Source organism: Myotis brandtii, unplaced genomic scaffold (genome assembly GCF_000412655.1).
Source record: "Myotis brandtii unplaced genomic scaffold, ASM41265v1 scaffold181, whole genome shotgun sequence".
In the NCBI taxonomy this organism is placed as follows: domain Eukaryota; kingdom Metazoa; phylum Chordata; class Mammalia; order Chiroptera; family Vespertilionidae; genus Myotis; species Myotis brandtii.
Window position 1 is genome coordinate 2,787,410 of NW_005356712.1, and position 25,405 is coordinate 2,812,814.

The following is a 25,405-nucleotide window of genomic DNA, read 5'->3' on the forward strand; positions in this document are numbered from 1 at the left end:
CGAATCCAAAATCTGGGCATGTGCCCTGACTGGGAATCGAACCAGTGACTTCCTGGTTCATAGGTTGATGCTCAACCACTGAGTCACGCCGGCCGGGCTTAACATCGCTAGTTTTTACATAACTGGCAAGAAAACACTTTTCTTTCTCATGGTACTGCATCTCTCCAGAAGCATGCGTTCAGGTCCACCTGGTTTTCAAAGCATTTGTTCATTTGTGCATGTTTGCATGTGACTTAAGATTCAAATGGTACAAAAGGATTTAAGTAAAGTCTTTCTCCCGCCTCTGTTCTTGGCCCTCCCTCTTCCCTTCCCCAGGGTGTTGGGAATCCTTCCAGAAAGTGTCTACATTGTGGAGATATATACGTGTTAACATTTCCCACGTGAATGGGAGAGTATTTATGCTTATTTATCAACATGTCTTGGAGACGGTTCTGTATTGGTGCACAGCACGCTTCCTCATCTCATGTTCTACCTGCATAGGGTTTCGGGGGGTGTGTGGGCCCCCATGTATGAGTCTCCTACTGATGGACCCTCAGAGTGTTTGCAATCTCTTGCCATTGCAAACTGAATGGTAAGAAATGTTCCCTTACCATTCACCAGCTGTTTCACCCCGTGCACCACAACAGTTTTTAAAACATGCAACACCTGACTCTTTAGTCAGGGGCACTGACCTCTTTTCCCTTAGATTGTTGAATAAAAAAGTGATAACAGCCAACACAATAGCCATTCGGTGTGAATGAATCAAAATTATACTCTTTCTTATTGTCAGATTGGCAAAAATATATATTTTTGGTGTGCTGAAGAATTTCAGTAATTAGTTTATGTGCCCTAAGGCTATGGTCCGCAAACTGCAGCTTGTGAGCCACATATGGCTCTTTGGCCCCTTGAGTGTGGCTCTTCCTAAGCCTTAGGAGTACCCTAATCCTATCTAATAATAGACAAAGATTGAAATTGACCGTACCTTCGCTACACCTCCCATTGGCTAATCAGCGATATATGCAAATTAACCACCAACAAAGATGGTGGTTAATTTGCATACATAGGCGCGAAGCGGCGGAGCGAAGATTGAAGGCAGCTCTGGCAGCTGGAGCCGCGAGAGGCTTGGAGGCGCCTCCGGCTGGAGCGAAGGCCTGGGTCCCGGGTGCCGGAGGAAAACCGGTGCCAGCAGCCAGGGGAAGGGAAGGCCTATTGCACGAATCTTTTCATGCAACAGGCCTTTAGTTAAGTTAATAACAGTGTACCTACCTATATAGTTTAAGTTTAAAAAATTTGGCTCTCAAAAGAAATTTCAATCATACTGTTGATATTTGGCTCTGTTGACTAATGCGTTTGCTGACCACTGCCCTAACGGGAAAAGGATGGAAAATCGCTGTCCCACACAGTCCTTATGCACAGGACATGGTGTCTGTAGGGTGAGTCCTGGAAGTGGACTTGTTGGGTCCAAGGACACGAGCAATGGAGATGTACATGCATGCAACCCAATGGCCCCCATGGAAGTGGCCCCAGTGCGTGTCCCCCTCCTTTAGCGTATGGAGTTGGATGGGGCTCAGGCGGGGAGGGGACCGTGGGAGATTCTTCTGTCTTCCTCGCGGCAGTGCCTCTGAGATGTGTCCTCCTGTGTCTTTGCAGAGCAAGCTGGTGAAGTACTTCAGCCGGCAGCTGTCCTGCAAAAAGAAGGTGGCCCTGCAGGAACGCAACGCCGAGCTGGACGGCTTCCCCCAGCTCCGGCACTGGTTCCGAATTGTCGACGTGCGCAAGGAAGTCCTGGAGGTGACCGGAGGTGGCCCCTGCCCCCTGCTCCTTACTGGCCAGCAGCCAGTCCCTTGGGTAACGGGGTTTTGGCTGTGCCTGACACATAGTAGGCCCTCAGTAAATATGGATTGGATGAAGGCATCAGAGACCCTCTCTGAATGGGCTGTTTCACCTCTGCCACTCATTAACTCAGTCACTTTACCTCAGAGTTTTCTGCTGTGATAGACGTATTTAATGTCTATGCTAAGTCCCATGCAGTGGCCACCAGCCACGTGTAGCTCTCGAGGACTTGAATTATGGTTAGTGCGTGTGGCTGAGGAACTGAGCTTCTAGTCATATTTAATGTTAATCCATGTGGCCAGGGACCATCGTCTTGGACACCACAGTCTCAGGGTGTTAGTTTTCTCATCTGTTAAATGGGGTGATGACTGTCTCCTCTTCTGAAGTAGCTGGCGTGTAAAATACGATGATCCCGATAAAATGTTCAGCTCCTACTTAGGCACCTACCAGCCCTCGGTTGATGTCAGCTCAGTATTGTTATTGTTGTTGCAAACTTTGGAAGCAGCAGGTTCTCCGATGGCAAAACAGAGCCAGCACATGCTGTCTGTGTCCGCCCTCAAGGAGTGGAGCGCATGCTTAAGTTCCCTAGGATGGTGGGGTTTCCTTGCCTTCTTGGATCCTGAGTCATCGCTGTTTCCAGCATCTGGGCCGAGCCTTTCTGGATGAAACCAGCTCACCTCGAATCTTTGGTGCCTGGCATTGTGCGGAGGGCTTTCCGTGCAGCATCTCAAGTGTCGAGATTGTTCAAATCCTTGCAACAACCTTTTGACGTAGTTACAACTATCACCCCATTGTGCAGAGCAGTAAACTGAGGCTCAGAGATGAAGGGACTCATTTCACTAGTGAGTGGGTGGGGTTGGCAGAGATGGAAAGCACTGTCTTTCCCCCATTCTCCGGTTGCCAGGGCCTCCCTGACCTGGGGAGGAAAGGGGCGCCTCCCTACCTGCAGGGCATGTACCATTTCGTAAGGGGCTCCCTGCTTCCTCCTTGAAGCGGCCTGGAAGATCCTCTTCCACCTTTTGTCTTTTTCAGACCTTGCCTAGATGTGATCTTGCCTGAACCCACCAGATCCAATAATCCTGGGCTAGACGCAATGCCTCCCCCCCCCCTCCACATTCCTCCACCCCCGTCTCACACATGCACACCAGACGGGGTATGAGTCGCTGTTTCTTTAATTCATTCCCAGGCTGGCAGTTTTGTGTGAATATCCTTAATGGGAACAGCCCCGTATAAGTACAAACAGTGCATTTTATTTGCATGGCCCAGTGCACTTTTCAGAAGCGTTTGGGACCATTTATTTACGCCCCCCTCCACATTCCTCCACTCCCGTGTCACACATGCACACCAGACGGGGTATGAGTCGCTGTTTCTTTAATTCATTCCCAGGCTGGCAGTTTTGTGTGAATATCCTTAATGGGAACAGCCCCATATAAGTACAAACAGTGCATTTTATTTGCATGGCCCAGTGCACTTTTCAGAAGCGTTTGGGACCATTTATTTATCAAACAGGACAAATTAGGTAGAGACAAATCTTCTAGACCAAGGGTTGAAAATGATGGCCTGAAGCTGTATCTGACGCACAGACATTTTTTTGCTTGGCTGATGTGTTCAAATTTTTTTTGAGCCAGTATTTAAAAGTTGAAAGCGTTTGCGTAAAACCCCAGATCTCTGCCTTCTCTTGAAAAATTGGAGTTGCTTACCACACTGAAATGAATTCCTGTCGGTGGCAATGAACTGAATTCTGCTGCCCATTTGGGTCCTGCAGGCTCCCAAGTTTCACAGCTTTGCTCATTTTGATTCCCCTTGCCTGCAGGTACCCAAGCTCTGGTTCTTACCTTAATCAGTGAGAATCATGAGCCCAAGGCCACCAGCCAGGGGGTGAGGACAGCTGGGTCCCAGCTCTCTGTCTGTAGCTCACATGTGTGTACCCCAAAGGGCCCCTTTCTCTGGAGGAGCTAGAAGTTAAACAGAGAAAGCTACTAGGACAGACTGTCTGGGTTCAAACTTACTGTGTGACTTTGGGCCGGTGTTCTAACTTCTCTGAATTTTAGTGTCCTAGTTATAGACTAATGATGATGATGAAAGTACCCACTTTATGTGGTCTGCCTTTTTAAGAGAAAATCCATGAAAAGCACTTAAAATAGTGCTACATTCCTTTCTATTACTATTATTATTGTTATTATTATTAATGATTTTATCCAACAGAAGTCCATCTGCTCTTTTGGCCCAGGTTTGTCAAGGCTTTCTCCATTTTTAGTATCATTACTCCTGTGATATGTGTGTGTGTGTGTGTGTCCATAAACCTCAGTGTAAATTGAATATTTTGGGAGGTAAGTTACAAGATTAAAATGCAAAAGTGTATCCTGCAGCAAAGAGGATAATTCTTTTATGTTGGGAAATATCCCTTCTAAATATGAGTCATTTTGTACTTTCAGATTCTGGTCGATCACCTTTCTTAAAGTGGGGCTTACCTGCAAGATGTTCCTGTTTGAGAAAGCCTCTAAGCCACTCAATTATTGCTCTCTCTCTCTGTCCCCTGCCCTGGCGAGTTTGATAGGCACCAGTTGGGTTTCATGGCTTTTGCATGCATCTTTTTTTTCTTTTTTGGACAGAATTTTAGTGCTATACACTTTTCCTCTTCTTGGTTGCTAGTTTAGTGTGTGTGTGTGTGTGTGTGTGTGTGTGTGTGTGTGTGTGTAGGGGGAAAATGTATGATTTTGTTGTAACACACAGATATGGCCACAAGAGGGCACACGCATGCTGTGTATTGACCTAGAATCTCCATCCTCAATTATCTGAAACTCTTATTTAAATAACAACAACAAATAACCAATGGACACAGACACCAGGGGGATGAGGGCATGAACGGGGCGGGGGAGGGGAAAATGGGGGGATGAGGACACATGTAATGCCTTAATCAATAAAAATAACAACAATAATAAATGTAAAAACATTGGATACCATTAAGTGCTATAAAATGAAGACTCTTTTTTATAGATGTGTAAATATGGAAGCTTGACAAATTTCAAGCTGTATCCATATGATAGTGTCTAGACACAGCCTTTCTGGAAAGAAGAATGGTTACTGGTGGCGGTCAAGGGTCACCTGCCTAAGACTATCAGAGAGTGGAGGACAGCCATCAGGAGACTCGGGCTGTCTGCTCTGGGTTCACCCTGAATTTGGGACAAGTCACTGCTGTAGGAGCTGAGCAGGAGGCACGGAGGGCCTCCAAAGATAAATAAATTAGAGTCTCTATCATAAGGAATTTAGAAGCTGCATGGGGACACAGACAAGTAATAAACTATACCATTTATGGAGCGCCATGTGCTAAGCACACGTGCTTCCCTGCACAGTATGTGCACTTAAGATTCCCATTTTGGGGTGAGTCAAGTGAGGCTTAGATGGGTTAAATGATTTGCTCGAGGTCATCTAGCTAATGAGTGGCATAGCTGAGAGAAAACCCAAGCCTGTCTGATGCCCAAATCAGAGACCCAACTACACCAAGTAGCCATTCACACAGTGTGGGGTGTTCAGCTAGGTACCACTAGAGGGCAGTGTGGAGGCTCAGACGTCATTCCTCCACTCTAGGCACTTGACATCTGCATACTCTTCCCTCCCTAGGAAATCACCCCGGGCCAGCTGAGCCTGGAGGACCTCTTGGAGATGACGGATGAGCAGGTGTGTGAAACCGTGGAGAAATACGGAGCCAACCAGGAGGAATGTGCCCGCCTCAATGCCTCCCTCTCCTGCCTCCGGAATGTGCACATGTCAGGTGAGCAGGCTGGACGTCTGCCACAGGGCCTCCAGGTTCCTGTGCCCGCGGTCGCAGGCCTGGACAAGACAGAATCAACTCTGGGTGGTAAATGCCGCAGGTGAGCAGAGGAGAGAGGGACCTGGGACTCGAAAGTGGTCAGCACAGCTTCTGGGAACTCAGCCCTAAAGGAGACCTTTGGAGGTTGTGGGACATTTGGTTCTGGAAAATTAGGGTCCAGGTACTGGAAGTACAAGATGTGCGTAGGAGACCAGAATCGTTTTACCTTAGACATTCTGAAGTGCCGTCCTATTTTGGGTCAACATCTACCTTCTTATTTTTTTGCATAAACAATATACATTCTTTATAAAATAACTCAGAAAACATAAAAATAATAATAACTACCCTAAGCATCACCCTCTAGGGACCTACTGTTGTCATCTTGGTATAATTTTTGGTATACTTCTTCCAGACCAATAGGTATGTGTATACTACCTTTAAGCAATAGAATTAGGATTATTTATCCATATTATTTTGAAACCTGTTGTGTTTTCTTTAAAACCTAACAAAATAACCTCTGTGACATATCAGTTTGGGATCCACATATATCGTCATATTTCTTTGATCTTTCCTATAAATTATTCAAACTCCCATCTGCCTCCATTTTTTAGCAGGACAGCATATACCATCCTCTTAAGGCCTCCTGCTTCTCTCTAGCTTTGTGATTTTTCCACAAACTCTGCGGTCTTTTCTATGTTATGGGATCAGCTCTGCAAGCACCCGCCAAAAAGTGTTATTGGTCCATCTGTGTGGTTGTTTCAGTTCCCACCACAAGGTGTCACTGTTGTACATGAGTTGGGCACAGTCAGGCAGAAAGTTATAACCTCAGATGCCCTTGCTGGATTCAACAGGCAATCTTCAACAAGTATTTATTGAGTGACTACTTTGTGCCAGTTGGGCTGAGGATATGTCAGTGAACAAAACAGAGCTTATCTGAAACAGGTCATTGGCCCAGATTCTCTCCCCTCCTCTAGCCCTGCATGCTCTTTTATATTCTTTTTTGCTAGCAGATCCTGATCAGGGCTGTGATCAGCATCAACAGAGACCATGAATTGGAGAATGACCTGTCCTTGAAGGATGCTTGTTAGCACCCTGGTCTCTACCCGCTAGATACCAGTAACATCCCTCTCCCATTCATGACAAACAGAAATGTCTCTGGGTATTTGCAAATGTTCTCAGGGGAGGGAGGTGTTGCGGTAGAATCACCCCTGGTTAAACAGCGATAAAGGTCATGTTATTCCTTACTCTAGCATAATGCTGTTGACTCACCTAACATTTGCATGGCTAAGAGTGGCCTGTCAATCATGCAATACAGACAAAACCTGCTTCAGGGTGACTTCTCTCTACCTACAGTGAGAAGCAGCTAGTAGTTAGTACGCCATTAAGAAATGGTGCCTAATTACAAGGCTGTATCATACACATCTTTGTCAATACATTTTAAGGCCTGAATACTGTTACCATTTACCCAACCACTGCTGTCATTAGACATTTAACTCTGAGTGTTACCTTTGGGCTACTCCTTTAGTGAGACTGCATAGGAGTGTGGTTCCTGCAGCAAAAAATTTACGTATTTTAAGACTTCTGGTGGACATTGCCATGTTTGCCTTCCAAAAAGTTTGTACCAATTTATACCTCTTCCTCCCATCCCCCTGCCCCCCACAGTGCATGAGAGTGAGCATGTGAGGTTAGGTTCTTCATTGCTTTTCAGAGTTCATAGCTCCTCATCAGAATGGGGCTACTGAGTGTGGCAGAGTCCTCATAGTGGAGCTGGACTGCAGTTCTGCCTGAGACAGGCCTTTCTGTCAGCCCTCTGTGGGCTGAGCAGCCACCCCTGTGACATCCTGGGCTGGGTGAGACCGTGAGAGAGCCTCTGATCTGGTGTTTTTCAAACTTTTTTGATCAAGACACATAGTAATCAAAACATTGCCCGGCCGATGTGGCTCAGTGGTTGAGTGTTGACCTACGAACCAGGAGTTGATGTTTTGATTCCCGGTCAGGGCACATGCCTGGGTTGTGGGCTCGATCCCCAGTAGGGGGTGTGCAGGAGGCAGCCAGTCAGTGATTCTCTGTCATCATTGATGTTTCTATCTCCCTCCCTTCCTCTCTCTGAAATCAATAAAAATATAAAAAAAGACACAGTAACAAATGATTTATATTGCAACCTTGTACACACACATTATACACAAACACATGAATATATACATACACAACTGAAATTAGTTTCATGAAACAGCACCAATTCTTACTATGCACAATATTTTACATTCTTTTCTATTTTATTCTATATCATTTACCAAATGCTGGAAAGGACCTGCCACTTTTATTTCACCCCTCACTATGGGTTGAGAAACACCAATCTCCTTGATCCTCCTGCCTCTATCAGCTCTTCCCAGGCAGCTGAGCTTCCCTCCACGGACCGTGTCCTGCCTCCGATGCCAGCCTGCAAGCCACTGGGTCCTTGAGAGCAGGGCCAGGTGTTGCGCTGGGCAACAAGGGCAGCTGGCAGGGAAGCGCAGCTCAGCACACAGCTCTCGGTGTCCTGACGTCACACTCTGCCTCTGTATGTGTCCGTATCACTCTCCACATGTTCATTTTAGCCTTTGGGCGGAGTGATTTCTTTTAATGGATGCCTCTCTCCCCGGTAGGGTGTAGGCTGCAGGAGGGCAGGGATCTACCTGTTTTATTTGCAGCCAGACATCCCCAGCTCAGTATCTGGCACATTGTAGGGACTCAATACAGATTTCTCTTAAAAAAACATTTTAATTGATGAGAGAGAGAGAGAGAGACAGACATCGATTGGCTGCCTCCTGCACACTCCCTATGTATGTGAAAATCACCAATGTCTTCACATACATAGTCTTTCCCACGGATTGCAAAGCACCTTGGGATTTGGCTTCTAATTGGAACCCTGCTGTTTATATTCCCCCCTCCAACCCTCAATGTCTTACAAATCTACTATTTACTTGGAATTTCCTAGATCAGGCATGGATTTCACTTCTTGGTACTCAACCCACTGCCTAGGCCAGTGATGGCGAACCTATGACACGCGTGTCAGAGGTGACAAGCGAACTCATTTTTTTGGTTGATTTTTCTTTGTTAAATGGCATTTAAATACATAAAATAAATATCAAAAATATAAATTTTTGTTTTACTATGGTTGCAAATATCAAAAAATTTCTATATGTGACACGGCACCAGAGTTAAGTTAGGGTTTTTCAAAATGCTGACACACCGAACTCAAAAGGTTCGCCATCACTGGCCTAGAATTTCCTCCCACCTGTGTCCTCCCCATGAATCCTGCTTATTCTCAAGCCCCTGCCTCAAGGCCTCTGCACTTTGTTGGATGAATGAATGAATGAATGCTTCTATTACCAACTGATCCTGCCTTAGATGGCTTGTAACTTTTTTGTCTTACTCCTTCATCTGCTTGTGACCTCCCCAAGGACAGGTGCAGTATGCTACTATTCATCCCTCTGTTCCTAGCACCTCGTCCAGGTTATATTTGTTGAAGAAAGTGCAGGAAAGCTGTACGATGTGTTTGCTACTCTTCTCCACCAGGGGGAAGCAGTGAGCCATTCTCTACTGATCCTTCTTGTCTTAAATTCTCTTCTTCCCTCAAAAATTATCGTTGGTTCCTTGAAGTTCTAAATGGTCCCATTATTTCCTGCCTTTCACCTTATCCAATATTTTATCCCAAACTAGGGAACAAACTAGTTCTTGACTCTTGCTTCTTACTATATTTTTTTCAACTCGGTCTCCCCAGCTCTCAGCTGGGGTCTCCTGCAGTGATGAAATTAGATACTTTAAATTTTAGTGTGTAGTGGGGACTCAATGCATGTTTGTTAAATGACTGAAGGGATACAGGTTGTATTGAGAAACTTATGGAGACAAAAAAGCTTTGTACCTGACCAAGAATATGTGTAATTTCTCTCTCTCGCCCTCTCCCCACCTCCCTTGCTCCCTCTTCTACTCTCCCTCTCTCCCTCTCTCCCTCTCTCCCTTTCCCTCTCCTCTCCTCTCCTCTCCTCTCCTCTCCTCTCCTCTCCTCTCCTCTCCTCTCCTCTCCTCTCCTCTCCTCTCCTCTCCTCTCCTCTCCTCTCCTCTCCTCTCCCTCTCCTCTCCTCTCCTCTCCTCTCCTCTCTGAGGATAGGGGAGACTTTATTTATAGTTGTGACTCTAATTTAGTTTTCTCCTTGGATTTTGGGGTTATCTTTATTTCCCAGTGTCCAAGATGCCCCCAAAGTAGAAAAGTTTAACCTTTTGTCTTTTAGCTTATTAGATCAGCATTAGCCTGACACCAAAGATACTTAATTATTCCATCAGCAAGCTCAAGGGACCCAAAGCCAGGGTCTCCTCACCTTCCTTATCATATCAGCTGTGGCCTGAAATAAAAAAATTCCCTCATCAAAATTTATTGAATGCCTACTATATGCCAGGCACCTTATCACTATCACCACCTTCATCACCATCACCATCACCACCTTCATCACCATCACCACCTTCATCCCCACCTTCATCACCATTACTAACATCACCATCACCACCACCATCACCATCACCACCTTCATCACCATCACCACCATCACCATCAACATCAACACCAGGGTCCTCTAGCCTTTCCCTGCCCCGTCTCGCTTTCCTCCATCTTCTTCCTGTCCTTCTTTTTCTTTTGTCTCCAAAGGACCCCCGGGTTTCAGCTTTTCTAATTCTGCTCCCTGTTTGTCTTGGACTGCTCTTCCCTCTGAGCCACTGTCTCTCTCAGCATTGCCGCTTCTTTAGAGCCCATCTCCCCTGTGCTTGGCTTGATTGTTCTCTAGGGGTAGCCTGCCTTTCCCTGGCCTGAATAAAAGCAGAACCCCAAGCAGTTTCCCAGGGCACACAGCCCCATTTCTGCACCCCACCCCCAGGTCACTACAGAGCTGAGGTCCCAGGGTGACACTGACATGGCTGCTGCAGAGCATGTTCCTGTGATTGCTTTAATAATGTATGCTCACTTGCATCTTCACTTTCCCAAGGAAAAACCCAGGTTCCAGATAATGGAAGACTTTGCTTTCCTCCTTCCTTTCCTACTCTCCTTCCCTCCCCTACATATTTTTCAAGTACCCACTATGCATCTGGCACTGTGCTGGGTGGGTTCCAGGGCTTGGGGACTTTCTCGGGGCGGAGCTTCAGAGTGGAGCTGAGACCTAAAGAAGGAGTAGTTCTGATGACAAAGGGGTGGCGGGGACATGCAAAGTGCCTAGTGGCAGGAGGGAGCCTGTGCCAGGGAGACCAGTGTGGCCAGCCCACTGGGGATGCTGGGAGAGCGGTGGGAACTGGGGTTAGATAAGTGGGCAGGGCCAGCCCTCACGGAGGATCATGGCACAGAGCTTGCATTGTAGGGCTTTGAGCAGAGGATGCCTGGCTCACTCATCCAGTTTTCAAACAAACACCAGCTGCAGAGTGGGAGGATGGCTTAGAGTGAGATGCTGGTACGTCTAAGAAGAGGCTCAGCCAGCCAGGCAAGGGGAGACAGAGAAGGCCAGGGTGCCCCTGACAGACAGGCCCCCCATCCCCCTGCCCGCACCCTGGCAACCTCCCTGGAGCTTGCTTTGTTGGCCCCTCTGGCTCCTTCTCCTGAGGGTCCAGGGAAGAACTGACAGCCAGGTGCAAACTGGGTGTGAAGTGGCTCCAGAATAGGACAGTGGCCTCGATGCTCCCCTGGTCCTTGCAGTTGGTGTTGAAGGAAGCCCACCAGAGCCCCTTCCTGTGCCCAGAACAAAGAGGAAGAGCCGCCTTGATTGCCCTATTGTTCCACTTGCCTCCAACTCTGGGAGGGCTGGGCGCTGGGGAAGAGCCACCTCCCAGAGATCCCCAGTGTCTGGTGAGTTGCAGCATCTTTGTCCCTCGTCTCCCTTCCCTGTACGTCCCCCGCTGCCCTGTTCCGTGGGTTTTCAGGAATCCCTTCCATGGATGTAGGACGGCGTTAGCATTCTCCAGTGCAAGGGACAGAGGCCTGATGCAGCCACGCTCACCCACACATGGCTCATTCATTCATTGTAAATATCGATAGCATGTCCTCTGTTTCAGTCACTGTGGGGACTGGGACTGGGGACGTGGTGATGGTTAAGGCTAACCAGCCTCCCGCTCTCATGGTCCTTGTGTTCTAGACCCAAGCTGTCCAATGGGGTGGCCTCTAGACTCATGTGGAAGTTAACCTTCTATTCATGAAAAGGAAGTGGAATTAAAAATTCACCTCGCAGGCACTAGCCCCACTTCACGTCACGCACAGCCCCTGTAGCTGGCGGCCACGCTGTCGGCACAGCGCAGTTCCAGGGCGTTCCCATCGTCAGAGCGTCCCCCTGGCAGCACTGCTCCGAGCACAGTGACAGGACGGACAGGAAATGTGCCGCGTGGCGCTGAGTCTGATGCTGAGAATTAAAATGGAGTGATGTGATGGTGACGAGGAGGCCAGCTCGGATGGGGTGGTCACAGTGGGTGTCAGAGCAGCAGGGCCAGTGGGGTAGATAGAGTGAGTTTTTTTTAAACATTCTTTTTTTAAAAAATCCTTATCTGAGGACATGTTTTTTTATTGATTTTAGAGAGGAAGGGGGGGAGAGAGAGAAAAAAATCCTTATCTGAGGACATGATTTTTATTGATTTTAGAGAGGAAGCGGGGAGAGAGAAAAAAAAACATTGATCGGTTGCTTCTAGTACGAGCCCTGACCAGGGATCAACCCTGCAACCTAGGTGTGTGCCCAGAATGGGAATCAAACTCACAACCTTTTGGTGTATGGGATGATGCTCCAACCAACTGAGCCACCTGGCCAGGGCGAGATCAGTAGATTGAGATTTAGTGCCTGGAGTTTATTGTGACCGTGGAGGCTGGCTGGGCAAGTCTGAGATCCACTGGACAGGCTGTCCAGAACTGGCTGTGTGGGGGCAGAATTCCTTTTTCTTCAGAGAAGCCTCAGTTCTGCTCTTAACGCCTTTCAATGGGTTGAGCCAGGCCCATTCAGATCACCAAGGAGAGTCTCCCTTAAAGTGGTCCAGCACTTACATGGAGCTGCTGTTGATGACTTACTATACCAAGTGGCCAGGGCTGGAAGGATGGACATGCCCAGAGAGGTTAGGTCACTTGCCAGGAGTCACACAGGTAGTACAGAGCCTGTGCTCGCACTCACGTCAGTCTCACCCAAAGCACGTGCTTTAACTTGCAGCGTCCTCCATGCCCACTTCCCTTGTCTGTTCCCTACCAGACTGTGAGCTCTTTGGGGGTGAGGACCATATCTCATTGTCTCTGGAGTGACGTCTGGGTAGTGGCCCTGGAGGCTCACGATCATTTGAGGGGGCCTGTGGTTCTTCTCTTTGGGTGAATATGTCCCATCGCCATCCCCATGGGATTCTGAAGGTGGGGTGCCTCACAGCCCGGATCTCCTGCTGACCTCACTCCTCACTTGGGAACGGCCTCCCCTCTGCAGGCACACGGAGACCTGTTGGCGCTCCCGGGCCCGTGTCAGCCCTGCCCTTGGGAACAGGCTCAGTTTAGCTTCATCATCTGATCCATTTCTTTCTTTAGCACTTTTATCTTTCCCTTCTCCGGCTGGTACTTTGTGGAGGAGAAATGAGGTGGACAGGCTTTGTAATCAGATACCGGGACAGCCTGGGTGACCGGGGCTGGCATTGTTTTTCAAGCTCTACCTTCTGAAGACCTTCTGCCTTCATTGTCACGGTTGGCGGAGGGCCTCTGTGTGTGGCAGGACTGTATTTTTGCTTTAAGCCCTAGTCTCCTTGCTTGCTAGTGTTAGGGTCACATAGCTGGTTGGCTGCAGACACTTCGATGCCTTTTCCTCCCAGTATGGATTGCCTTGGACACCATCCAACTGGGGCCTCTTCTCTTGACGGTCACCAGGAGGCGCTGCCTGATAATCTTCCTTCAGCTGAGAAGCCAAAGAATGTGCTCGAGTGCCTCAGAAAAAGCTACATGGGTGTGCAAACTGGAAGGAACCTCAGTCTAATCATCTCAACTTTCATATAAGGACACACTGAGACCCAGAGAGGAGAAAGGCATGACCCAGCTATGGCAGGGACAAGCAGGGGCTTGCTCTGTGTTACAGACACAGCATCCTGGGCAGGCGGAAACCCTAGGGGGTGGGAGGGGTGGGAGCAGCTTTAGTCTCTTTTCCTGACCAGCTTTGAGTGAGCTCACAGCATGGAGCAAGCTCAGAGCTCCTGCCTGCCTCCAGTCTGCTCAGAGAGGGTCTTGCTGCCCCTCATGGCCCTGCAGCGCTCATGTCACAGAAGCGTTGGTCTCCCTGCCACACTGAAGACCAATTAAGAGAAGAAAACGAGCTGCCAAGAAGGAACCTGCAAAGCAGGCTCCAAATAATAATGCGTGGTGTTGCAGAGAGCTGCGAAGAGGCAGCGGCTTCCTTGCCTTGGGAGGCATCGGGAAAGAGCTTGGGGCCAGATTTTGGGGTGACTCACGCTGTGTAGGACCCCCTCCCCCCAAAGCCTGTTAACAGAAAGGCTGAAAAGAGAAGCAGCAGGATTTGTTTCAGTGGAAATCAATGTTTTGCCTTTGCAATGTGCCCAGCACTGGGACACATAGATACTAAAAGGCGTGGGCCCCAGGGTCAGGGGCTGGGCTCCTGGGTCTTCATCCCTCTGGCCTGGCCCGTTAGTGGCCCAGTCAGGAAGTCATGTGAGTTCTGCGCCTGTCATGTGAGTCCTGGCTGGACCACGGGGCTGGGATGCACTTGATCCATCAGTGTCCCTTCCCCATCAGTGTCCCGGGCTTTGAAACAGGCGTCACCATGCATAACCATTTAGGAATAAGTGAAATGAGGTGTGCTCTCGCCTGTGTGGGGCTGCCTCCCCGATTGGAGCAGGACCTGACTTGGGTTCGTGGCTGGACGGAATTGGAACTCAGGCCCCAATGAATGGGCTGAATCACAGGTTTCTCTCCCTGCTCCCTGTTCTGCCACCAGCCTGCTCCCAGGAGGCAGAGCCCTCAGGAGCAGGGGGTCGCCAGGACCCGGAGCTGGGGAAGCTGGCTCTGGGATGTGTGTGGGCAGCTGAGGGTTTTGCCAGGATGTTCTTCAAGCCCCTGAGTTTGACAGAGCTGATGCCCCGTGGATGGGGGTGACGTGGGCAGTGCCACCCTTTTAGCATCTTGGAACAGAAAAAAGGTAGCAATCAATCACAGTCTTCCTTTGACCTATTCGAGAGGTTGGAGAAGTCCCCATAGTCTTTTATAAAATCACAGGATGATATTGATGCCCCCAAAGTAAGCAAGGGTCTTGAGGGGCTTCCAGGCAGGGGATGTGTAGGTTCACAGTGCAGCCCTTCCTCACTGCAGACTGGGGGCCGGAGAGCCGTGCTTAGGAGCAGTGAGCAGCGTCTGAATGCCATCAGATGTCAGCTCACCAGCTCTCGGGCCTCACGTAGGAGATGATCTTGGAGGCTCCAGTGATGGCACATAGGGCCAGCTCGGAGTTTCTCAGCCTCGGCCCTGTGACATCTGGGGCCAGACCATTCATTTGTAGGGCGCTCTCCTCTGCACTGTCAGGTGTTCAGCAGCTTCCCTGGCCTCTACCCACCAGGTGTCAGTAACATCCACCCCCCAACCCCCAGACACCCGATGTTCCCGGCTGAGAACGGTGGCCTTGGCTTATCTTCCGTGTGCCAGGCTGCGCTGATGGGCGGTGCTGAGGCTGGGAGGATGAGGAGGATAATGATGTCAGTGATGATGACAACGTAAGTAATGCTGAGGCTAGATGAAAGCCAGGGCATTTTGTGAAGACGGAGGCTCTGTTAAAGCACAGAAAACTGTAATTGAGTTGGACTCTGGCTTCTCAGGCCCAGAGCATGATTTTCCCAGGGGTCCTTCGTCACGTTTACAGGAACCAGATGAAAGCTAGGGGCCTTGCTGTGACATCCTCCCTCCAACACACGCACGCACGCACACATGCACACACACACGCGTACGCGCCTACGAGTCTCTCATACTCACATGCATAACCTCTCCCACTCTTACTCTTACTAGGGACTTCGTTAAAATTTCCATTTTGCCGGTCAACAGCTCCGATCACACTCTTCCTTGAGGAACTGCTCATAGAAGGGACAGTAGTGGAGAGAGCTCAGGGCTGGAGGCCAGATGGCCGGGTCTCTCCTCTCCTGTCTCTTCCGGCTGTGAGAGCCGATGAGCCACATGGCCCGGCGGAGCCTGGTGTCTGGGTCTGTCAAATGCCTGAGGACAGGAAGGATGGTCCATAATCCTTCCCTCAGGATTCTGTGTTTCAGGGTTGACCTTCCACGCTGGGTGAGTGAGCTCGACCCAGTCATCGCGTCCCCACTCTCATGGATGACTGTACAGTTCATACCCGGCGACCGGTAGTTAGTATTGTGTGCATCTCCATATTAACCCAGCGACACCCTTTTGTGGATTCTTTGAACGTAAGGAATTAGTGTCATCTTTGCACTTGATGGTTCTCCTGCAGGTAACACTCTTTCGTGGGCTGGCTCCTCCTGTCCTGGCCTTGGCTCAGATGCACCGTAGGAAGGGCTCCTACACAGTGTGAGTGTGGTCATCGCCTCCATTGTTACTCTTCATAGACTGGAGCACGGTGGCTGGGAGGAACTGGGCGGAGGTGGGGCGGGAGGCGGGGTCCCAGTGCAGCCAAGAGCATTCAGGGGATGCTTTCTAGAGGAAGAACAGCCGCACTGAGTTTCAGGATGTGTTTGGGCTTCTTTGCTTTCTTCTTGGGTTGATGATTTTGTTTCATTGCCCACCTGGGGTCACCTCACCTCTCCCTCCCCCTTACTTTTGAAAACAGAGCCCGGTTAGCTGTCCACAGAGGTCGTGAGAGTTAAGAGACGATGATACTTTACTATGTAGTTCACTTGTTCGTTCAGCTTTAACCAGCATTTATTAAATACCAACTGTATTCCTGGCTTTGGGTGTGAGGTACCGGCTTCATGGCCCTGGTTGAACCCTTGCATCTCTGTGAGCCATAATTTCCTGGCCTAAAAATTTGGACCATAATTGTCCCTACTTCTTGGCTCATGATGAGGATGCAATGAGATAGAATATGCAAAGCCCATGGCCTGGCATGCAGTTGCCATGGGGGCCTGGTAATGGGTGCCTTGCTGTCAGAATTACTGGGAAGTTTCCTCACCTGTCTGATCTCATTGTATGTCTCAGGCTTTTCTGCAGGATGATTTTACTTCTCTTTCAATTATACTTCATTTCCCCACACTATCTTCGGTGGGAAGGGGGTGCCCCAATTTATAGATGAAGAAAGAAGGCCAGGCACCTAAGCCACATGGTCCAGCTCTCAGGCATTGAAGAGGGACCCTGGGATGCTCCTTCCCTGCCTCTAGTGAGATGGGCCAGGATGCTGGCATGAAACCTCTCACCTGAGGCAAGAAATGGCCGGACGCTGGTGGAGAGATAGCATTAGCCAACAACTAGGACGGAAGAAGAAAGAGCTAACAAATAACCCAGACGTCTTTTCAAATGCATTTATTAGGGAGGGGGAAGAAAGCAACATGAAACACGTTCTTCACGGATGGACAGGATGTGATGCGTTCAGGGCGTGTTGGGAACAGCATCAGGACGTTTCTGGGGGGAGTATTTGGATTGTTCATGCCCCGGGAGACGGGCATGGGAGGAAGCTGGATTTTGGGACATGTCACATCTCTCTTCTTTTATAGTCAAGAAATCTATTGCTTTAATTAAATGTCCTTGGGGTTTGGTTTTTTACCTTGAACAAATTTTCTATTTTTCTTTTCCATGACGTTCAGTTAGAGAAGAATGTATCAATAGAAATGACAGTATTAGTAAATATAATAGTTTTACTAATGACAGCATTAGTAAAAATGGTAAAACAACAACAACAACAACAAAACAAACAAACAAACCAAACAGCACCACAGATCTGTATCTCAAGTTTGTGGCTAAAGTCGCATCTGTCTGTAGGAATCGTCACTAACTTGTAGCTCACTTAGGTTTTGCTCTCATGTCTGCCCTGAGGGTTTGAAGCCTGAGGTCTGAGAGAGTTTTAAGAAAATCTTTTTAATCATCCAGAAACTATTCAGGCTTTCTTAGGAGATGGCATTCCTTCCACCCTTCTCCCCTACCCCTCCCTTCTCCCCTCTCTCCTTCCCTCCCTCCCTCCCTCCCTCTGTTTTGGAGTGGCCGGCTGTCCTTAGGGCAAAATAGAGGATGACTTGCTAAGAACGAGCTTGTCTCCTTTATGCCGTTTTGAGATGTAATCAATAATCTAGTCCAGGGGTCAGCAAACTGTGTGTGGCCCACAGGCCAAATCTGTCCAGCTGACTGCTTTTTAAAATAAAATTGTTTTGGCACACAGTTATACCTACTCAGTCATGTTCCATCTATGGCTGCCTTGTGCCATAATGGCAGAGTTGAGTAGTTACAACAGAGGCCATATGGCTCATGGTTGAAATATTCACGGTCTTGTCCTTCACAGAGAAAGTTTGCAGCCTCTGTTCTCGTCCTTGGCCGTGTTCCTCTGTGTCGGCTTGTGAACAGGTCGATTGATTCACTTATTCATCCGGCGCTGAGGAAACGCTTTCTTGGCGACAAGCCCCCTGTTAGGTGTTTCTTGTCTATAAGGAATTATTGTGCTGCACTAAGGTGCAGAGGACTGTGTCTGTTGTTGTGTTAACACGAAGGAGGAAATAGCCAGTGTTTTGGAGGAGGAGTGCAGGTGTATGCTAGGGAAGCCTTCCTTCATGGAGGAGGAGAAATTTGAGATGGGTATAATATGGGAAGTTTCCAAAAGGCCGAGGGACCGTGACCCTCCAGGTATGGGAAGAGCCTGTAGTGAGGCAGGTAATTGTGGGATAAATCATGACCAGTTCAGGGAGTTGTACGTTAACCTGGAGGAGGGTTTAGGAGATGAGGCTAGTGAAATAGTTGAGGGGACATGTGGGAGCACTCTGAGGACAGGAATGGCGATTTCTCTGTTTTCATTCCACGATGATTAGCTCCAAGCCACAGCCTAGGGTCAGAGTGTGGTTGACTGGATTCATCAGACTGGGGAGGCACCCCAAGGTCACCCTATCTGTGGGAAGTTTTGGAGCTGGCCGATCTGGATCCAGATTGGCTTTTCATTTTTATACCCATCTCAAGTGTCTCCCAGGCCCTTCAGAACTACTTCATCCTTTTGGAATTTATTCCCTGCTTTCTGAGGCCAATGGGAGTGTTAGCACTAGAATTAACTAAGGCACAGTCCTGTGTTCATAGTGGAGTACAGATGGCAGTTGGGAGATTGGCCAGGAGAGAAGGACCTGCTGTCTGGTGCATTTTATAGAGTGAGAAAATCCCAGAAGGACAGCCATGTGGTCTGGATACTAGTAGCCCTTTGAGGGCCTGAGGTCAAGGCTGAGAGCTCCCAGAGTTGGCAGGATTTGGACCAGTTGACCTTGGACATTGGGCTGCCTCTGTACCTCAGGGCAGCTTGGCCACAAGGGTAGGTCCAGGTTTTTTGTTTTTTTTCATTTGTTTTGATAAAGAGGTTTAGAGATCTGTGCCTCCCCATCTGTGAAATGGGGATAATTGTCACAGTCACTTCTTAGGACTATTTTAAGAATTTAATGAATTAATAATATATAATGCCAGTGCATGGTGCACAGTAAGCACTCCATGAAATGGCTTAGTAATTAGATTATTATCCAGGGCAGCATTTTCTAAAGGATGTTGAGGGATTTTTCTTAAAAAAAAAAATCAAACGTTTCTTGCCTGTAGAGCTTCTTGGTGTAGTTAATAAGTTGCTATGCATTGATTTTACTTATTTTTTTATTTTACTTATAATGTCGTGATTCCACCTGAATTTGGCTGTGGTTTCTGTTTTCACTGAGTAGGTGTTGAGGCGGTGTCTTATGAAGCAGGCTTTGGGAAATGCTGTTTAAGGACAGAGTTGGTATTGGGGTGGTACCTGCCAAGGACTTCCTCTGTGTCAGGCACTGTACTAAACTCTGGGGACACAAGAGTGGACAAGAAACACACAGTCTTGGCCTCATGGACTTTAGTGATAGCTTCAGAGTTAACGTGAGAGTCCTGAGCTGCTCTGCTCCTCATCCATCCATCCATATAACTATCCTTTTATCCATCTACTCACCCACCTATCCATCCAAACAACCAACCAACCATCCATCCATCCATCCATCCATCCATCCATCCATCCAATTAGGAGACAGACCATTAAACAAAGAAATGGTGATTTGAGAATTTCATCAATGCTGTGAAGAAGGTAGTGAGAGAGCCATGTTAGCTGGAGTACTCAGTGAGGTCTCTCTCAGTGTTACAATCTATAAAATGGGAACAATATGAATCCCTGCTGAATTTTATCTCACCGAGTAGTTGGAAGGATAATATGAGATACTGGCTTAGCCAGGGGTTGATAAAACTGAACTGTGGAAGGCTCCTGAGAACAGAGCTATAAAAGAGAAAGCTACTTTCCACAAGGGTTAAATAAAAGGTGTAGGAAAATAGGAGCCCTAATGCTTTAATCAGATCTGTGTACATGTGTGTATTTTTTAAAAGATCTCACCAAATGCTAATACCTGCCTCTGCTAATGTCAGGCAGTGCTTCGTGGAGGTCACCCCTCAGACTTCATGTGTCTCTCGCTTGTCTTCTTCTGAATATTTTGAGTGGGGCACTTGACGCCCTCCCTAAGAAGCGGTGCATTATATAAGTATTTCTTTGTTGTTTGTTAGCCTATTAGAGTGATTTTCCCCCCTCCTTGTCTTTTAAAAATCTTCCTTTCCCTCCTTCCTGGTGCCTGGTAGCTTGACCCTGCCTTGTTTATCTAAGATAGTAAAACAGGAACAAGCTAGTGGGTGTCACTGCAGCTCTGGCTGAGGCTGCACAGCAGAATTGCCATGTTAAAGAGAATTTAAGTTCCTTAGCACTTGGGAGCATTGGGCATCTTCTCTGTGACCATTCTGGGCTTTGTCAGCTCGTGGCTAGGCAGAGGCTGAGCGAGATTAGGTCAGTTGTCCTGAGGTTAGAAGGGAGTGAGGTTCTTCTGTCCATCTGTCCGTCCGTCCATACATCCATCCATCCACCCACCCTTCATCCTTTTTCCTCCCTCCAACTCTTCCCCTTCTCTCCTTCCCTTTGCTCCATTCATCAATTCATCCATCAGTCCATGTGTCCATCCATCCACTCATTCATCCACCCACCCACTTACCCATCCACTCTTCCACCTACCCACCCACCTATCCATCCAAACATCCATCCATCCATCCACTTATCCACCCACCCACACACCTACCCACCTATCCATCTATTTTATAGGCACCAAGTCCCTTCTATGTACCAGGCACTCTGCTGAGTTCTGAAGATTTAGAAATGATGAACAAGGCCCCTGCCCTGTTGACTGAACCATCTAATTAGGAGACAGACCATTAAACAAAGAAATGGTGATTTGAGAATTTCATCAATGCTGTGAAGAAGGTAGTGAGAGAGCCATGTTAGCTGGAGTACTCAGTGAGGTCTCTCTGAGGAAGTGACATATGACCTAAGATCTGAAGAATGTCAAGGGGAGTGGATGTGACATAAAGAGTTCTCTAGATACAGGTAATGGTTGGTTCTGTGATTGAGAGAAGTAGTTCCTGCTTGGGGAACTGACTACAATTCTGTGTGGCTGGAGCCACTATTTCCATGCATCTATGCATACATCTGTGTATCTATCCATCTGTGTACTCATCCAGCATCCATGTGCACATCCATCTTGCCCCTACACACACATCTATGCACCTATGCATATATCCATGCACCCATCCATTTACCTATGCACATATCCATCCATGCATCAATGCACAATCCATGCACCCACACATTCATCCATATACCCATTCACCCATCCACACATGTATCCATCCACACACCCTTCTATTATTCATGTGCATATCCATCTAGGCACCCATGCACACATCCATGTACCCGTCTCTCCATCTGTGCACCCAACAGACATTCATTGACAACCTACAATATGACAGACACATCTGTCTTCTGTCACTTGATCTCATATACAACCACTGACCACTTCCTCCTTTAGGAAACATCTACTTATCTTGGCTATCAGGAAAGTGTACTTCCTGGTATTCCTCCTCTTCCTCTGGTCCCTATATGCCTAAAATGGAATATACAAATCTTGCCCCCAAATTGCTCTTCCACTAGATTTTTTCTTCTTAGTAAATGACAGCACTATCTCTCTAGTTATTTAAGCTGGAAATCTAGGAGTCATTCTGATTCCAGACCTATCCTCACTCCTTGCTTGCGGTATGTCCCCAGGCCATGTGAATTCTGTCTCCAAATGTATGTCAAATCTGCCCGCTTCTCACCACTAGTACCCTAGTCTTGCCTGGATGACTGCAGCGGCATCCTATCTGGTCTCCTTGCTTTTATACTTGCTCCCCTCCAAAGCTTTCTCCACTAGGAGCCAGGTTACTCTCTTAAAATCTCAAATTAAATCACATGACTCCCCTGCTTAAAACCCATCATCTACAAGGCACGGTCCACCCTGCCTACCTCAATGGCCTCATCTCATTCTATTTCTCTCTTACTCAATGTCATCCAGTCACATTGACCCCCCCGGCCCCGCCAAGTTCCTTGAATGCTTTTCTCACCTCAGGACCTTTGCATATGCTGTACCCTCTGTCTGAAGCATTCTCTCCCTTCTTCGCCCCTAGCTGACTCCTATTGAACATTTACATTCTGGCTTAAAAGTTTTTTCCTTTCTGTCCCCCAACTCAAAATAGCACCCCTCTGTTTTCTGTTGAGATACCCTGTTCTTCCTTTTTGTAGCATGAGTCGCGGTCATGAACTATATGTTTATTTCTATGCTTATTTATTAACACCTGCCTCATAACATTGGAGGCTCCTTGAGGCCAAGGACCCTCTCTGTTTTGTTCCTACCACCTCTCCCAGAGCCTGGGTATCAGTTAATATTTATTGGAGTAAAATAAAAATGTTCTCTGGGAGCTTTTATCTTATAGGGATAATGTATGTCCACATAAAGAAAATACTGAGTAGGAAGTCCTATAAAAAATAATTCAGACCATAAAAGTATCTAACATGGATTGGTTACTCTGTGCCAGGCGTTGAACTAAGTGCTTTGTATGTATTATCTCATTTAACCCTTTCAACAGCACCATGAGAAAGGTGCTATCACTGTCTCCAATTTACAGAGGAAGAGATTGAGGCACAGAGAGGGTAAGACACTTGTCCAGGGTCTCACACACACTCAATGACAGCACTGGGGTCTGGACGTAGACCTGCCGGATTCTCAAGTTCTTGCCCCTTAGTGTCAACTCCACTGGGCTTTGTCATAACAAAAGCTCAGTAACAGATTTTCAGACTTGAAAAAGGGTGATTCTGGCCTTTCCGGTGGTCTTGGTGGAGAACTTGACAGGTCTTTCACTTTGAGGCAGGAGACAGACCAGATGAACCACACCTGGGACTCCATCCAGCACTGGTGCGCCTTGAAAGGCCCTGCATTGCAGGGAGCACCTAGATGCTTCTTCACACTTTGACTGTTGCAAAGTTTTGTTGCAAATTTGAAGCCAGTCAGCAGCGGATGAGCATCTGGGTTTGGGGGGTGGGGGGTGCCCTTCTTTGCCTTTGGTGTTGGATGGTCTTGGGTAGGAATGTGACCTGGCCATCTGCCCAAAGCCTTTCTATTTCTTCCTATTCTCCTTCCCCTGGGATCTGGAGCTGGAGCCTGGTTTTCAAATTGCAAGATAACGATCTGATTTAGTGATTTATCCGATTAGCCTTAAATGTATTTATTACATGCTTAAACATATTCCAGCGAGCTCTGAAAACGAACCGCAGGACTGTCCTGGGCTGAATTTCCGGGACCCACTGGAGCAGGTTCAAGAAATGCCTAATCCACTTAGAGGAAAACAGACCCAGGCACTAATCCAATCGGCATCTACATCAGCCAGCAACCCCCTCTGACTGCCCACAGCCTCTGTGCTCCCCAAACCTTCCTCGGGAGGTTAGGAGGGGTCATGGGGGTGGTCTTCAGGGGGTCAAGGTTACCTCAAATTTAATGCTCCTCTGAATTCTCTCCACAGAACTGGTGTGGGGGGAATACCTTGCATACTCTTTATTTGTTGTTTTAAAGTAATATTTATTCCTCTTTTTGATTCTAAAATCATTTTTATTTGCAAAAATTCTGGAAAATAAAAAAATGTATAAAAACAGAAAAACCGAATCACCCATGACTGAGCCCATATTTACAGTTGGTACTGGGCTTTTTCAATATTTAAAAATGCTTTCAAAATTACCTGTGTAACTCAGCATTACATTTTAATTGTGATAATTCCCAGGCTTTTTCTCCCCCTATGCATTTTTAACAAAATAGAAACAATATCAAATTATGTAGATTCTCTTACATCCTTTTTCCTTCACTCAGTTTTTTTTCCATGTCATTGATTAGCTTTTGAAAACATCACATTTAATAGCTATATCTCATTTCTTCTTGTGGATGTGGTGAATTTGTGTAACCATTGGGCTTGGGTTATGTTGTGTTCCCATTTATTCACATGACTGCCCCACACATCTTTGAGCATCTTTGTATCATCTGGTCTTTGGATCATTTACTTTCATTCCACTTCTTTTAAAGGTGGTATACTTTTTAACAACTTCATTGAGATATAATCAACATATAATAAATTTCAAAAGGTACATAATTTGGTGAGATTTGACATGTGTACACACAGGAAACCATCATCGTGAATCAAGACAGGGGACATGTCTGTTACCCCCAAACTGCCCTCGAGTGCCTTTTTCTCATTGCACTTTAAGATGGCCTCATGTGGTCAGGGTGCTCTCTGCAACTCTGGAGCCCCTGGGAGGCCTGGGGCACAACCTAGGACACGCCCTGCACAAAGAAGATGCCTTAGTGCAGCGGTTCTCAACCTGTGGGTCGCGACCCCTTTGGCGGTCGAACGACCCTTTCACAGGGGTCGCCTAAGACCATCCTGCATATCAGATATCTACATTACGATTCATAACAGTAGCAACACAGTTATGAAGTAGCAACGAAAATAATTTTATGGTTGGGTCACAACATGAGGAACTGTATTTAAAGGGCCAGAAGGTTGAGAACCACTGCCTTAGTGGATGTTTGCTGATGAAAGAATGCGGAGTAGGCACCTATTTGCCATGGCTGCCCTCAGTGACGGGAAGCTCACTCCCAAGTAAGTCAGCACCCTTCCAGGCTGGCTTGTTCTGCGTGTTTCACCCTTGAACAATCTCAGACTGGCTTCCTAGCACGTCTCTCTCTCTGGCCTTAATTCTGCCCTCCCGACTTCTTGGGGTGCATCCTTTCCCCCTTCTTCCCGACTGCTGGTCCTTTCCCATTCATCATCTTACTGGGATTGATGCTAAGTATGTTGACCACAGTGGTGCGTGGGACACACCCAGTCCCTGGCCCCACTGAGCTCGTGGTTTGGTGGGAGGGGGTAGACATTCATAAAATTGATTTACTCCAGTGTGAGTGATGCTCTGGAGGGGAGGGGTGTAGGAGCTATGAGAGCTAATAATGGGGAGCTGACCTTCTTTGGGGGGTGCCATGGTCAGGGAAGACCTCCATGGACTGTGACATTTAATGTGGCTTTTGATTATCGGAAGATACCATCTTATGCTTCTTTTCAGTTTTGTCTTCTCTGGACCAAACCTTTTCAGTTTCCTTTGTCTGGTTCTCACTGGGCAGGCCTTCCGGAAGGCCCAGTCCCCTGGTCCTGTGACCGGAGAG

The 25,405-nt window shown here is 47.6% G+C and overlaps 1 protein-coding gene across 4 annotated transcripts in view; it reads left to right on the forward strand.

Annotated features, from left to right (window-relative positions):
- The window catches only part of KSR2 (kinase suppressor of ras 2), a 265,061-nt gene that overhangs the window by 55,483 nt on the left and 184,173 nt on the right, over positions 1 to 25,405 (forward strand). For all 4 annotated transcript variants that reach the window (XM_005863784.2, XM_005863785.2, XM_014537695.1 and 1 more), the window contains 2 exons: positions 1,630 to 1,770; positions 5,434 to 5,584. In XM_005863784.2, coding sequence (XP_005863846.1) covers positions 1,630 to 1,770; positions 5,434 to 5,584 — 292 coding nt within the window. The remainder of the gene's footprint in view (positions 1 to 1,629; positions 1,771 to 5,433; positions 5,585 to 25,405) is intronic.